The following is a 15,075-nucleotide window of genomic DNA, read 5'->3' as shown; positions in this document are numbered from 1 at the left end:
TCCTGTGCAGGCTGACAGAAAAATATTTTGGGGTACAGCAGTTTAAAATTTAAAGTTAATTCAGTAAAGATGTAAATCTGAACAACCTGAATTATCTACAATAGCTAGGTAAATGTCTTGTGTCTAGTCTTCACAATCTATTCTTCAGTCATGATTGCAGATTAAGTTATAAAACTAATCCACAAGTAAGTCCTCCCTATTAGCATGAAAGGTAAAAGAAACCCCAACTTCAAAAAAATGAGGAAGAAAAAAGGAATCTGTCCAGGAATGGTTATATTTAACATTCACAGGAACAAAGACTTAACAAGGCCAGGCGTTGAGTAACAAGCTGCCTTCTCTAACAGCAGGCACACACACATCAGCATACCCAAACTACCTATTCCTGCACAACAGTAAGACAAGTCTCCTCTCTGTAGGCCTTCAAAACCCACCTGGAAATGTTCCTACTGACCTGTTTGAAGTTGCCCTGCCTTGGTGGGTGTGGGTTGCACTAAATGACCTCCAGAGGTCCCTTTCAACCCTAAATAATCTGTTATTTGGTCTAGTCAGCTTTGATGAACATGAACTAAATGATCAGCCAAACAAACTGATGACTGCAGTCGTCTAATTTACAGAACAAATGCATAAAATTTAGACTACTAAATGGTTGAGAAAGTGGTTGGATTGTGGCATCCAGAGGGTAGTGGTCAATGGTTTAAAGTCCAAGTCTTATTAATTAATCTTCATTAATAACACAGACAATGGAATTGAGTGCACTCTCAGCAAGTTTGCAGATGACACCAAGCTGAGTGGTGTTGTTAACACACTTGAAGGATGGGATATCCAGAGGGACCTGGACAGGCTGGAGAAGTGTGTCCATGGGAATCTCATGAGGCTTAATAAGATCAAGTGTAAGGTGCTGCATCTGGGTCAGAGCAATCCCCTGGTACCAGCACAGGCTGGGGATGAGCAGATCCCAGCAACCCTGCCCAGAAGGGCTTAGGGTGGTGGTGGCTGAGAGGCTGGACCTGACCCAGCCAAGGGCACTGCCAGCCCAGAGAGCCACACGTGTCCTGGGCTGCATCCAGAGCAGGGTGAGCAGCAGGGCAGGGAGGGGATTCTGCCCCTCTGCTCTGCTGAGACCCCACCTGCACCACAGCATTCCCAGCACAGAAAGGACATGGAACTGTTGGAGTGAGTCCAGAGGAGGCCAAAAGCACGATTGGAGTGACAGAGATGGAGCATCTCTCCTACAAGGAAACTGAGATTTTTTTTCAGCCGGGAGAAGAGAAAGCTTATGGGTCACCTAATTGCAAACTTCCAGTTCCCAAAGGGAGCCTACAAGATGGAGAGGAATCTTTAATAAGAGCATGTAGTAAAAATACAAGAGACAATCGCTTCAAACCTGAAAGAGAACTGGTTCAGACTAGATATTAGAAGAAATTCTTTACAGAGGGTGGTAAGACACTGAAACAGGTTGCCTGGAGAATCTGTGGATGCCTCATTCCTTAAAGTGTTCAGGGAGAGATTGGACGGGGCCCTAAGTAATCTGGTCTGTGAAAGGGGTCCCTGCCCACAGCAGTGCATTTGGAACAAGATGAGCTTTACAGTCCGTTCGAACCCAAACCATTCTATGATTCTATGATCTGCCAAAGTGATTGTGGCTTGTTTTTTCCCCTCTGTTTTTATCACTTATACTCTCTGCTGCAGGAATATTTTATGACACCAGATTTTTCTGTGACTAGTGAGGTCACACTTAAGTCTCAAAGCACAGTAACAGACATAAGCACACTTCACATGTCTCCTACTGTGATAGGGAAACAGCTCTTCTATGAGCAAGAAGCATGTTCCTGAGTATGAGCAACTGTATAACTTTATACCAAGTTGATACACTGCAACAGTGTCTGCTTCTAGAAACAAGGCAGAGTACCACAGAAACTCAACCAGCAGAATTAATCACATGGTTTTTTACTTGCAAGAACTGATATGTGAATCTGAAACCTATGCTTAGCCATCACTTCATCACTGACAACTGAAATCCTTGGAGTAACAAATTTGGAAAACTGTTTAGAGAAATTTCACGCAGGAGAGCAGATGGTTTTTATGATGGTTTTTCTTGAATTATAGTAGACAATTTTATCCCATTCTGCTGCATAAAGACACTAAGAAGATTCCCTAAAAATGTTTGCCCGGACAGCACATTAAAAGAAAATAAATAAACCTTACATGTTTAATAAGCATTTAAAGTCACTTGTCAGTTACAAGTTCATATATGCAAATGAGAAACAAAAGTAATCACACAAGTATCAGATAATCTCCTTCAACTCAGCTATGATTTCTAATGGGTGATTAGAACATGTCCAAGAGCAAAAATAACTAAACAGGCAATTTCATTTATGAAATTTTACCAGCTCTTCTGATTCTTCTGCCATAAGAAAAAGATCGATTTTTTTTTCCTTAGTAGTAGATTTCACTTTCAGTTTCAATTCCTCTTAAAGACTGGCATGCTTCAAAAGCCTTTATGGCTTCATTAACATATTCTGAATAAAACAACACTAAAGAGCAACTAGCTTTACTGTATCTAGCACTCTATCACTATTCTAAATACATATAAGTTGATAAAAAGCTTACATCTTCCAAATGTATTTTCATCATAATGTGTTACAGACACTATCAATTTCAAAACAGTCCAAGAGAAGGTTTTTTATAAATACTTAAAGGTAACACAGCACTGTGCTTACACTTCTACACAAGAGCAGCCACAGAAATGCAATAGTGGAATCAATACCTACCTACCATCACTGTTAGAAGAACTGTCCTGAAATATCAAGCCACAAATTACTTTAAAAGCATGTAGAAGCTGCACTTACATGGGCATGAATAATCATGCAGAATGTGGTATGATACTGCATTACTATCACACTAACTACAAGTCCCAGCAGAAGGACAGCTCATTATGGCTTCTACAGCAGGTACAGAGACCTCCCAAGAAAGCACATAGTAATGATTATACCTTAATGAGTGATCCAGGAGCGGGACGACCTTAATCCAGTCATTGCACTTGACAATAAAGATCTTGAATCACCTATGAAAGCGTGCCTTTAAGCATCTTCTGAGGTTTTCTTTTCCAAGAAATCTGCCTGTATCTAGCAATACAGATGAAATAAACTACAATTATGCAGATGAGCTCTTTCATTAACAATGTAGAATGAAAAATTAAGTGACATCAATCTTATTCTGCACAGGCATTACATGCACCTGGCAAATCTAACAGGAAATGTGTAAGAGTAAAGATCTTCAAGTTCAGTAAAAAACTTGGTTAGGAGTTTGTTAGAACTAGTTACCCAGAGGGTATTAGTCTAAAGAAATCAAGAATCTGTAACTTCCAGCTGGGTGCTTACTGGAAGCAAGCAAAGTGGACTTCCAGAACTTCATGTATTTTCCATCTTAAGATTGGTGTACAAACCTAACTTTTCCTGCCTAAAGTAGGCTGTTGGAATTAAATTCCACAGAAACATTCAAACATACCTCTAATCAGCACCTAGTAAGTCAAAATCAACTTGTCACTATGTAACAGTGAATATTGGGCAATGGGATAACCTCAGGAGAAAAACAATGCAAAAACCTCTACTATCCAACACTGGACCCTTGTTTATGGACTTCAGCCATTCTCAGAGTGTGCTCAGTTTGCTTACATTTTCACAGTTGAAAGAGAATGTGATCAGTATTTTTAATTTCACATGAAAAAACTGTACCTCCACCTAGATTCTATTTAAAAGAATGCTTAAGGACTCTGGTATCTTTAAATACATTCAGAGTAGTAGGCACATAGTCAGGTTTTTACAGTAACTGTGTAGTGACACTTTCTCATGTAAGTGCAATTGTCTCAGCTACAACAGAAAAAAAAGCAAAATAAAGGGAGAATCTAGTAGCCAACCATCTAAGAAAGTTAATGTCTTTACATATTTAATATAGGCTGACTTCAAGGGTACAAAACTCCAAGACATCCACTTCCTCCTCAAGCAACTGTAGTTTTAACAGTATTTGTTACAGGTTCCATACAGTCTGCTCTGTCAAAAAATATTTTGTCTGGTGATCATTCTACTAAAACATCTCACATTCTTCTGTAACATGGGGCAAATTTTTTATGCCATCAGTGAAGTGTAATGTATCAGTAACTGTTGAATGCCCAAGGTATTTCCAGCCCTGAACAATGCATCTCCTCAAACAATCCATTATATCAAGAGGGTAGAGAAGGCAAACATCTCTAAGCAGAGACTGCACATCTACAAGGTTTACTGGCTCCTTCTCACATGTCTACAGCAGACCAGTTCTGAAGTGTGGGCTTGGGCTTCACTATACTTTTTCCACATTTAACTGAGGTTTTTACATATATACTCTGCAAGACATAAACACACTCTGTTCATACAGGTTTTTCTCTGGTACTCCTGCAAGTTTTCGCCTAACTCTCCCCTCCTATTTTTAGCAGAGATCCTAGTACAAACCAAATAGCTACACCTACTAATCTTATACAAAATCTAACTACAATACAGATTTACTTTTCTAAATAGGGAATAACTTCTATTGTGTTTGAAAAGATATACGAAAGAAACCATGGGTCACCCTCAGAAATACAAAAAGAAATCCCAGGTTAAACTTACTACTGCTTTTTCTCCTGATTTGGATTTCATGGCTTGCTGTTAAAAAATAAATGCAAATGGCAGATCATTCCCTAATTTCAAGAAGGAGAATGTATTCATCAATTTAAAAGACTTTTAAAAAAGATAAAATCATTGCTGTGTCTTTGCTCTCTCTTTTAGAGAAACACACAAGTAGGTGAATTATCTGGACAACCAAGTTCTCTGACAGGCTTTAGATCCACATTCCTGCAAAACAGAATACAGACAGACCACAACATTTCGTAACACAGTAACCAAAGAAGTTATTAGTATCTGGAGAATATGGTCTAAATGAGACTCATTCTGTAAATTTTTTGCCACAAGACACACATTTCAAAGCAGCCTGCAAGAACGTTTGAATATGTGATGCCACATAAAACTCCAAGTAGGCGACACAAGCTACATCAGAGGATATGCTCCCTTTTGACTGCTTATGTGTGTTATACAACAGCTAAGGACCTGCCCTGGACAGAAGGAAAAAGACAGTCATAACACTGGATAGTATCAAATTACTTTCTATCAATTAACTGTATCTTAAGTAGGTATCATAGTCTTAGAGAAATTCCCACAGTCTCAACAGAAAGCATACAGTGAAAATAATTCCTAGGTAACAAGAATATGGAAGCTTTCCTAATCTAACCAAGGCTTTTCTACAACTGCAGAGTTTGATCGTATCCGAGTGTAAATATGCTGTGTCTGTTCAACTCTCCCCACAAAGAGGAAGTCTGTCATGCTATAAAAAGCCACACAACATAGAAACAAATTACAGAATCTTGTTGCTGATACTGTTGGCAATTACACATCAATCTCGGTGTAAACATAATGATAAATGTACATTAGTCACCTTCATACTCAATCAACAAGACTAACTTTCTCTGAGAAGACATTGACACTTTTCCTGAAACTCTGTACCTAAAATTAAGAACAAAAGCCTACATTCTCCAATAAATGAGAGGGTTTTACACCTTTTCTACAAAACTATTTGCAGAGTGTTTGGGTGGTACCAAGGTATTTTACCTTTTGGTCTGAAATAAATACAATCCAAAACAGATTCCAGTGTACAAGATTAGTACCGACACAAAAACAGCAGAAAGTCAAGAGCTGCAAGACTTCCTGACTTTATCAGAAAATCATGGTAAATGCAGCTATGCTCAGTCTGAACTAATCGCTTCAAAGGGTTCAAGTCTGCACCTCTTCCAAATTAAATTTTTTATAAAGCAGATTATATTTTGAAGATTATTTATTCCTTTGTTACTGAGATACAGAAAAAAAATGTTAGTTTAGATATGCTAGTTTCTTCTTGGATGAAACTCTAAGTCCCATTAAAGGAACATTTGCTCACTAACTTCTAGTTGGAAGTTAGAGCAGCAAGGTTTCTCTTCTTCTGCCATTCTAAGGAGCCTTCTAATAATTAAGTAAATAGAAGTTCATGGTGCCTTCTGGACGCTCTTGGATGTTATTTGATACTGTCCTTAAAAAATACAAAAAAAAAAAAAAAAGCAAGCATGTCAAAATATATAGCTGCATAGAGATCCTCAGCAGCATGGAAAGAATCATCCATCCCTGCGCTGATTAGATGAGAAGGGTCAAGTACCTCCTGTATGATGGTATGGGCTTCTATAGCAAAGGCAACTGAAGTTCAGCAACAGTGGTGCCAGCGAGAGCAAGGGGCTATCTGCAGCTTGTGAGGACACCTGTAATGAAGAACTGGTTATTATCTCAAGCTTCCATAGTCAACAACAAAAATCTAAAAACCACATCAAAAAAAACCAATAACAAAGTGCATTTTTACATAATTTTACAGTTAAATCATTAAGAACAGAGATTTAATTAATAGCTTTGAAAGATAGAATCCTCTCATAACTATCTGTGTTATTGATATTAACATTTGATTACATATTACCATGGAAAATCATCATAATCTAGTGTCCATCTAGGCCTTGCATTCTGCATCTAAGGGTTTGTGGAGTTCTTTATAATATAAAAAAATATTTCTTTTCTAAGAGCTTCCAGACTAATTTTAAAAAGTACATGTACTAAACTATCCTAACTTAATTACATGAATGTGTGGCTCAGGTGTGCAGTGTGACTTTTGAGGATGTCCTGCGCAGGATGAAGAGTTGGATTCGATGATACCTGTGTGTCCCTTCCAACTCAGCATATTCTGTGATTCTGGAAGTAAATATACATGCCATAAAATACCACCCTAAAGTTGGCTGCAATTTCTTAGAGGTTACATAATGCTCTTTCAGGTTCCTAACACTTAAATAAGACATACAAAACAGTATAAAGTATACTGTTTTCACCTATGTTTCTTTGCTTTGCCTTCAGTTTGTTTAGGTGCTTTAAATAATAAAGACAATCAGATCCAAGAACGGTAAATTGCATTAGTAGCTTTACAGAAACAATTCAACAAAAAGATAATTTTAGTAAACTTCTGCAATCATTTAATAAAAATGCACTCAAGCCCAACAAACCTACTATCAGGTAAGTTTTGAGTATACACCATTAATTCACTATGTTGGGAATTTTGGCATGCAGTCTGATCATATCTGACCTGAAGACTCCACATGACTCTCCTCATGCTACAGAGCTACTTGTTACCAGCTTCATCAAAGAATGGCAATTACTTCCCTTCTAAGGTTTCTTCAAACTGCTTCTCTAAAACAAAAAAACTTCACTGCTCCAGCTGAAGATTTCTCACCCCAGATTTCTGCCTGAAGCAGATGGGGTTTGGACAGCTTCAGCTGAAAATATTTACAATTTTCCAAGCAAAATAAAGCTGGGAAGAGTCTGTGCTAAAAAACTCAATTGTTCTATGAATAGGCTTAGCACTCTCATTCTTGAGGGAAAGACTTCTCAAGTATTGCTTTTCAAGCTTTTGGGAAATTCGCCCAAGTTGTAAGTATTAATAAGAACTTAAACATACAGTATACAAACTTGAAGTTTGGAAGCCTCAGCTCACACGAGATTCCACCCACTATTCATGTGCCAGCCCAGGTTACCCAGAAGCTAGAGTCCTCATATAATAAAGGCATGCCCTATTGCCAGATTTTTAACTGTGTGTTTTACTGAAGCTACTTTACCACAAGCATGTTCTCATGCAAAGCTAAAGCTCCTCCACTCCTCTTACCCCTCTATTGTTTCAGTTAAATTTTACAGAAACAAAACTCAAATACTTGGACAAACTAGTCTGACAAACTAGACTTTAAATATTCAACTTGCATGGCTAAGTAACACAATGCATACCACCATACTTTGTGCACAAAAGCAGAACTGAATTTCTTCTAGCGAAGTAGGCCTGATTTGCAGCAATTTTCACCTCAAGTAAATAAACAGCTTCAATATTCTCACCTCCTCCTGCTGACTTCAGTCCCCCATGAAACAGCTTAGGAGTGGTTTCCTCACCAACAAGATTAATGACTTCAAAGGTTGTTTCAGTCACTGACTCCTACAACTATCGGCAAAGAAGCCTTTGGGCTCCAATGTCTTTTCCCCCTGTTCTGGTAAGCACTATGGAAAAGATACTGAGATAATGGGTTTTTTTAACAGTAGTCATTTACAAATTTTCACCAAATTCAAATTCCAACAGGGTGGGATGAGATGATGAGAGAAGCCAACAAAAGACATTAGTTCTTATCTTCCACAAACAGTAGATATTGCTGAAATACAAGAGTGTGCATGTTTGGTTATATGCAAAACATAAGTAGGTACTAATACTCTTACAGTATTATAGAAAACCTCAAGCTGTCTGGTGCATTTTCAAATTAAAACTTACATGTACTTTTACTGTTCTATTTTTCCAGGATTGTAAGTGAAAGAAACTAGAAATACTACAATGACTGTAAATTGGCTCTACAGAAAATCTGCTCTCATAGGTCAAAATGGAAAGATATCTCCTTCACTTTCATGAGTAAACTAAGAATTTCTATTCTCTAGAACAGCTTCACATGCTTTCCAATTAGGAGAAAGAACATACTGCTGGAAATCAGATTGTTGTCTTGCTTTTCTGATTTTCTCTAAGGACAAGTTTACTCAAAGTTAACACATAACACAGAAAAATATTAGATGTGAATAGTCTGTAGTGGGGCAAGGTTAAAATGTGTTCTATTCCAGCATAAGGAAATATTTGTGGCGCTATAGGAAAATCCTTACAGATAATGATCCACCATCTTCAAGAGGGAAAGTAAGAGACATCACTGCAGGCTTCTACGTTCAGTAGACTTCTCTGGCTAACTGCAGAGTTATGAATAAAAAAACTTTCAGGCAAAGTTCCACCTCAATCTAGAATATGCCTTTACTTCTGTGGCTAGTAGAGTCATTCAGCTTGGCAGAAATGTGGAATCCCAGAGAGCACAGGACGTTCTGTACACGTTATGGAGTAATACTATCTGGGTCATGTGAATGGTAGGTCCTTCTGACAGTAAAAGATGCCAACCTATTCAACAAAGTAGTGCTATTCCTGGCAATTACAAGAAAAAAAACCATAACACAACAGAAATACAAAGTACTACATTAATGACAACATTAGGTTTCCTCCAGTAGTTCTAGGGTATTTTAACCCTTAAAAACAGACACAAGAAGTATTGACCACTTAAGTTCTTACACTTGCCTTTGAAGATCAGACAACAGCAAACTACAGAATAGCATATTAACTGGATACAGAGACTCCTGCAAAATTATGGCTCCAGCTCAAAATCTTAGTTGAAACTGTTCTCTACTGCAAGCTAAGAACATGATGCTGTTGAAATTCAGCCCACAAACAATGACTCACTTAGGTTTCTACATCCTTATAACCTCATATACCTCCCATTTTTAGGAGGACATTACTTAGACAGGCTTCCCACCGCTTGTAAGATCCAAGGATTTCTAGAAGTTCCCAGGTAGACTACAGTAAGCAGCATTCAGTAGCAGGATCATGGTTCTACTAGCAGACTGTATAGATTTAACCATACTGAGCTCTAAACAGATAAAATAAGAAAAGGATTTCACCTAGATAATATTTTTAACAACACATACAGCAATCTTCAGGGGGTGTTTAAGTTTTCACCTCAGTATACTCCTTTCTGATCATCTTACATTTAACTAAAATGACCTTTTTTTATTCTTAATAATAAAGTGAATATTGTTTTATTTTATCACAGCCCTAAAAGAATTAAGTTATTTAGCTTTATGTTCTCAACATCCAGTTTTACTTGGGCAAGAGCAACCCTTCTGATCTTTTTTCTTATGAGCACCATGGAAACAGAAAAGCAACCCATAATAAAGAAGGAAACTTCTGAATTAATCATGGTAATCACAAGAAAATTAACATTTATGGGGAGTGAAACTATAAAAACCCAGTTCCCTAACTCTTCACTAACATGATTCCAACTGTGCCCTAAACTGGATATACTAAGTACCAAACTCACACATGCTGCTCATGTAGGCAACTACAGCTATAATATTTCACTATCCCGTTTTCTCAAGCAAGACATTTGTTAACTAAAATGCTCACGCTAATTGGACTGGCCACTGTCAGATTACACAGGAAAGCACAACTCATTACAGGTTCATCTTCCCTGCTTCTCAGATAAAGAATTTAGGGTAAAAACCTCGGGTTTGCCCCACATAAAATTCTGTACCCAAAGAAGTGTGCTAGTACAGAACAAAGCTAAGTTATACAACTCCAAGACTCATGTTCCTTGATTTGGCCCCTTCAGAAAAACACATATTTGTACACAACGATCCTTAGAGACCAGCCCTCACAAATGCTGACTGTCACCAATCTGTAGAACACAAAAATCTAGTCATTTGCTACAGGTTCAAAATCCTAGTCACTAATGCTTGCCTCCTGGTTAACAGTTAAACTTCTCTTTTTTAAGTTTTGTCTATGTCTTTGTAAAGATACACACTTTATCTCTTTTGAGGCAGAAATCTCACTGCTGTGCATTCTCAAAACTCATCTGCTGTAAGAAGATGCATCTTCGGAGTCACATTCCCTGAAGGGTACCACACACTCGGTGCCTTCCGCGTCAGGTAATAGCTATGCTTCACTTTCACTACTCGAGCACTGCGCACACCTCGCAGTTTACGCAACGCGGCTTCAAAGGTTACACCTATCAGCGAAGTTACAGCCTGAGGCGACATACTCCCAACAAAATCTTTCCATCACCCCCGGGGAGGGGAGGTTCCACCTCATGGAAGACTTCCAGCGAGTCACCGCTGCCATAGCGGCTTCCCGGGGTGGGGACGAAGCGCCTCGCTGGACTACCAGCAATCGCCCTTATCCCGCCCGGGACATGCCGGAACTCACAAGTCGAGGACACCGTGGCATCACAACTTCTGCCCGAGCAAATTAACCCCGTGCCGCCTCCTCTCCCGGCCCCGCCACGTGAGGAGCCGGGGTGGCGTTTTCCCGGGAAACCCCTCGCGGTCGGCCCGCTTCCCGCCCTGCCCGGCCTGGATGCGGCGGGGCGGAGGAGAGCGGGGTAGCTCCCTCCATCCCCCCGCATCCCTCCGGCTACTGTCACTTGGGCAAGATGAAGGCGGGAGCCGAGGGAGGAGCCTCTCGCCGCTCAGGTGGGAAAACAAACACACAAAAGAATGTCACCAGGACCCCGTGAAGGGTTTTACTGCGGTTTTTACTCCATCGGGAAAACGGGGGTCCTGGAGCATTCTGTCAGGGTGGGCTCCCCGCTGCCCTCCCCTCCTCCCAGAACCAGGAGTAAGAAAAGGAGTAACAAAAGCGGGAGCTCACAGAACAGCACATGGGTGGAGACGGGGACCCCCGAGTAGCACAAAGAGCCGGGCCTGGGATTAGGGGAGACCCCCGAGGGTCCGCCTGCATAGGGGAGCTCCCGCCTCACCTGCTTGCCCCGGTAGAAGAGCCGCTGGCGGTCGGGGCTCACGCGGAAGGTCTCCTCGATCTTCTCCCGCAGGCACTCGATCTTGGTGAGGCGGCTCAGGTCGTCGATGGTCTGGGTCTCCGTACCGTCGATGGTGCGGACCTGGATCCACATGGTGGGCGCCCTGCCGCCCGCTCGGCCGGCCGCGGGCGAAGGATGGGAGACACAGGCAAGGGGTGGGAACGGGGTCCGCTCCGCGGGTGAGCGTCCACGGCGTGGGAGGTGCCGGAGAGCGGTCTGGACGCTACCCCGCTCTTTGTTTGGCCCGACGGGGCAGGAATTTCAAACCCCGCGCAGCGGGCGCGACCCTCCTGCCCGCAATCCGGGCCGCCCGTCCCGCTCGGCAGGGTGCGGGAGAAGGAAAGGGAGCCGAGCAGATCCCACGGCGCTCCCCGATCCCGCCGAGGCAGCGCAGATCGCGGCGGGCGCCGGCGGGCCGGCGGCGGGCTGGGCTACGGGGATGCGCCGGAAGCCATCGCCCGGCCCGGGCACTGTTTACCGGGGAGCGCCGCCGCGCTCACATGGAGGTCACGGCGCCAACGCCGATCTCGCGAGAGCGCCCGGCCGCGGCCGTGCAGACAACACGGCGGGGCGGGAGCGGGGACGGGGGCAACGAGGCGGGCACGAGGCACCACCACGCCCCCTCCCGCCGCTCGTCCCGGCCCCGCCCGCTCCGCCCCGCGCGCTGTGCCCGGCCGGCGCGAGGCCCGCGGGGGGAGGGGAGGCGGCCGTTGGCGTCTCCATGGCGGCGCGCGCGGCGCCGAGGGCTGTGAGGGCCCTGCGCCCGGAACTGGCGGCCGGGCAGCCCCCGGCGTCCGTGGGCAAGCGGGAACAGCGCTTCCCGGGACATAAAGCTACATGTAACCCTACACTGACAGAGCTACATGTAACCCTGCCTCACAGATACAGATTAATACTGGCGGTCGTTACAAATACTGGGCGACACTAGGCAAGGAAAGAAAGCTTAGTTCACGCCGCGAATCTGGCGTACGCTTGGATCTCTGTATTTTTCTGCATCGGGTAATTCTGCGAATTAACCGCCAGGCAAATCTGGAATTACAGAGCTGTTGTGGGCTAGCCCTGTTGGGCAGCTGGGCGCCACACATTCCTTTGGTCACTCTGTCACAAGGAGGTGGAGAACAAAGAAAGAGGGTTGAAAGTGAGAAAATGGGCATCTAAAAAACAACAATTTAATTAAAAAGGTAAAATTTAGTTATGAACAAAAGTTGTGCACACAAAGCAAAATGAGGAAGTATTTGAGTACATAAAATTGACAGGCATCTGTGCATTTATCCATTTCTACAAAACCAGAGCCTTGTCATGTTTAAAGATTGCTTAGGAAGACAAGCACCTTAACTCCTAATACCCTGCTCTTTCTCCTTCTTATCCCAACTGTCATTGCTGAGTGTGACACGAGGTGGTCTGTGGTGTCACCAGCCTTCCCCTCTGAGTCCCTATTGTGGGACCCAGTGAACTCCGACAAGGAGAGAGAGAAACGATGCATCTGACTCCACTGATATCAGAAGGCTAATTAACTACTTTATTATACTGTATTATTCTATATATCTAAGACTGAATCTGCCAAGCAATCAACTCTGCACTCACTGCACTCCAACTGCACAGAATCTCCTGACTGTCAGTCAACAGTCCTGACACACACACACACACACACACACACACACACACACACACACACACACACACACACACACTCTTGGCCCTGATAGGCCAAGGAAACAAAACACCACGACTTTGGGTAAACAATCTCCATATTGCATTCTACTTTGGCACAACACAGGCGCAGCAAATGATAAGAATTGTGTTTTCTTTCTCTGACCTTCAGAGAAGGTGAATCCCAGAAATATTTTTGGGAAGAATTGTGCCTTGCTTTTCTCTGTAAAGAGAAATGTGGGGCCACAGGTCCCTTCCTGGCAAACTCCTCCAGCCTACTCACTGGCAGTGCTGTCCCAAATACAGGTTCTTCTGTCTGTTGTGTAAGAGGCTGACCTATACAAGGTACTTGTTTCTTTCATGTTTGTGCAGAGGTGAACGCACAAAACCAGCTACAGTCAGGCTGAAAATTACTACTTTCATAACATAGAAGTACAAGCATACCTAATTTCTAATTACATGCCTATTTACTAGCCATTGAACCCAAATAAAGGAAATTTAAGTTAGATTTAGAGGTGTGGTTTTCATGCAATAATGAGCTAAGTTAGGCTAAAGGACACAGGTGTAGCTGATTTTGCTAACTTGACTTAAATTTATCATACACTGCCAGACAGTTTCCTACCCATCTGTTGTTCTCAGTTATTCACTCTGCAAAATCTTTTCCTTAAGTCATTCACCATTCATGATTCTCCCCTTTGAGACCTAAATTTCTCAATCTGAATATGAGACCATTTGAGCCTCATTTGTTTTACCAAAAAATGTCTCCTCTTGTTTTCTCTCTAATTCCAAGGGATTTCCCCACACCATCAAGTCCCACTGTATCTTTTCTCTTGTAATTTTGTTAGCACCCCTCTTACTGTTCTTTGTATTAATGAAATCTGAGAATCATTTAGCACTGATATTAGCCATTGTCATTATTGGGTATGTTCTAGAAAGTACATTTTTCATGCTTCCATAATATATGCACACACTTAAGACACAATAAACAATAAGTACCACTAGAAAAGAATAAATAATCAACATAATTGTTTCAGCTACCCTTTATTTGGTAACCATGCTTTTTACCATATTACATGTGAGAGATTTAAAGAGTATAGTAACTCATTGCCACCCCTGCTCCTTTGATCAAAAAGGGCACCACATTCAGGTCTGCAGGCTAAAAAGAACAACTTCCAGGTCACAGTTCAGATCTATCTCTCTCCTTGGTCTAGACAGTTCCTTTTTAAATTCTTCACCAAAATCAGCCTTTGATAGCATAAATGCATGGGTTGTCTGTGACATTTGCCAAGATGTACAAATAAGCTCAGATGTATCAAAGACAGCCACATGTGCCTTTGCAGAGCTGACCTCTTCTTTTATATTACAGAGCACCAGGAAGCTGGCAAGATGTTTATAGCTGTTCATGCAATTTACAGACCTTACACATCTCTCTGCTGGGAAAGATCCCTTCACTTTCATCCCTGCTGCTGGGAAAGTTCCTTTAATTCTCAACTTAACTGGAGAGTTTGGCAAACCTTCTGAAACTCAATAAAGGCAAATGCAGGGTCCTGCACCCAGGAAGAAATAACCCTATGCACCATTGCTGGGGGCTGACCTTCTGGAAAGTATCTCTCAGGAGGAGCTGACGATCCCGCTGAACAATTTTTACCAAAAATTTGCAAAATTAAAAATCCTTAACACCACTGTAGCATTAAAAAACAGGCATTCTTTATTCAGCCAGATGCACAAAGAGTTGTTTCCTCTGAAACACTGGGCAAGCTGAGTGCAGAAAAAGCTCCAACAATTTTAATTGATTTTTCCAGAATAAACGTACATATGATAATAATTTCCCTAAAATCATTAATATATGTTCCCTCCCC

At 41.9% G+C, this 15,075-nt stretch overlaps 1 protein-coding gene across 2 annotated transcripts in view; it reads right to left on the bottom strand.

Annotated features, from left to right (window-relative positions):
• The window catches only part of UHRF2 (ubiquitin like with PHD and ring finger domains 2), an 84,065-nt gene extending 71,949 nt beyond the window's left edge, over positions 1 to 12,116 (bottom strand). For both annotated transcript variants that reach the window (XM_064735974.1, XM_064735975.1), the window contains exon 1: positions 11,507 to 12,116. In XM_064735974.1, coding sequence (XP_064592044.1) covers positions 11,507 to 11,659 — 153 coding nt within the window. In that variant the 5' untranslated portion in view covers positions 11,660 to 12,116. The remainder of the gene's footprint in view (positions 1 to 11,506) is intronic.
• Between the last annotated feature and the right edge of the window lie 2,959 nt (positions 12,117 to 15,075).

Source organism: Zonotrichia leucophrys, chromosome Z (assembly GCF_028769735.1).
Source record: "Zonotrichia leucophrys gambelii isolate GWCS_2022_RI chromosome Z, RI_Zleu_2.0, whole genome shotgun sequence".
In the NCBI taxonomy this organism is placed as follows: domain Eukaryota; kingdom Metazoa; phylum Chordata; class Aves; order Passeriformes; family Passerellidae; genus Zonotrichia; species Zonotrichia leucophrys.
This window is presented reverse-complemented; position numbering and strand designations above follow the sequence as displayed.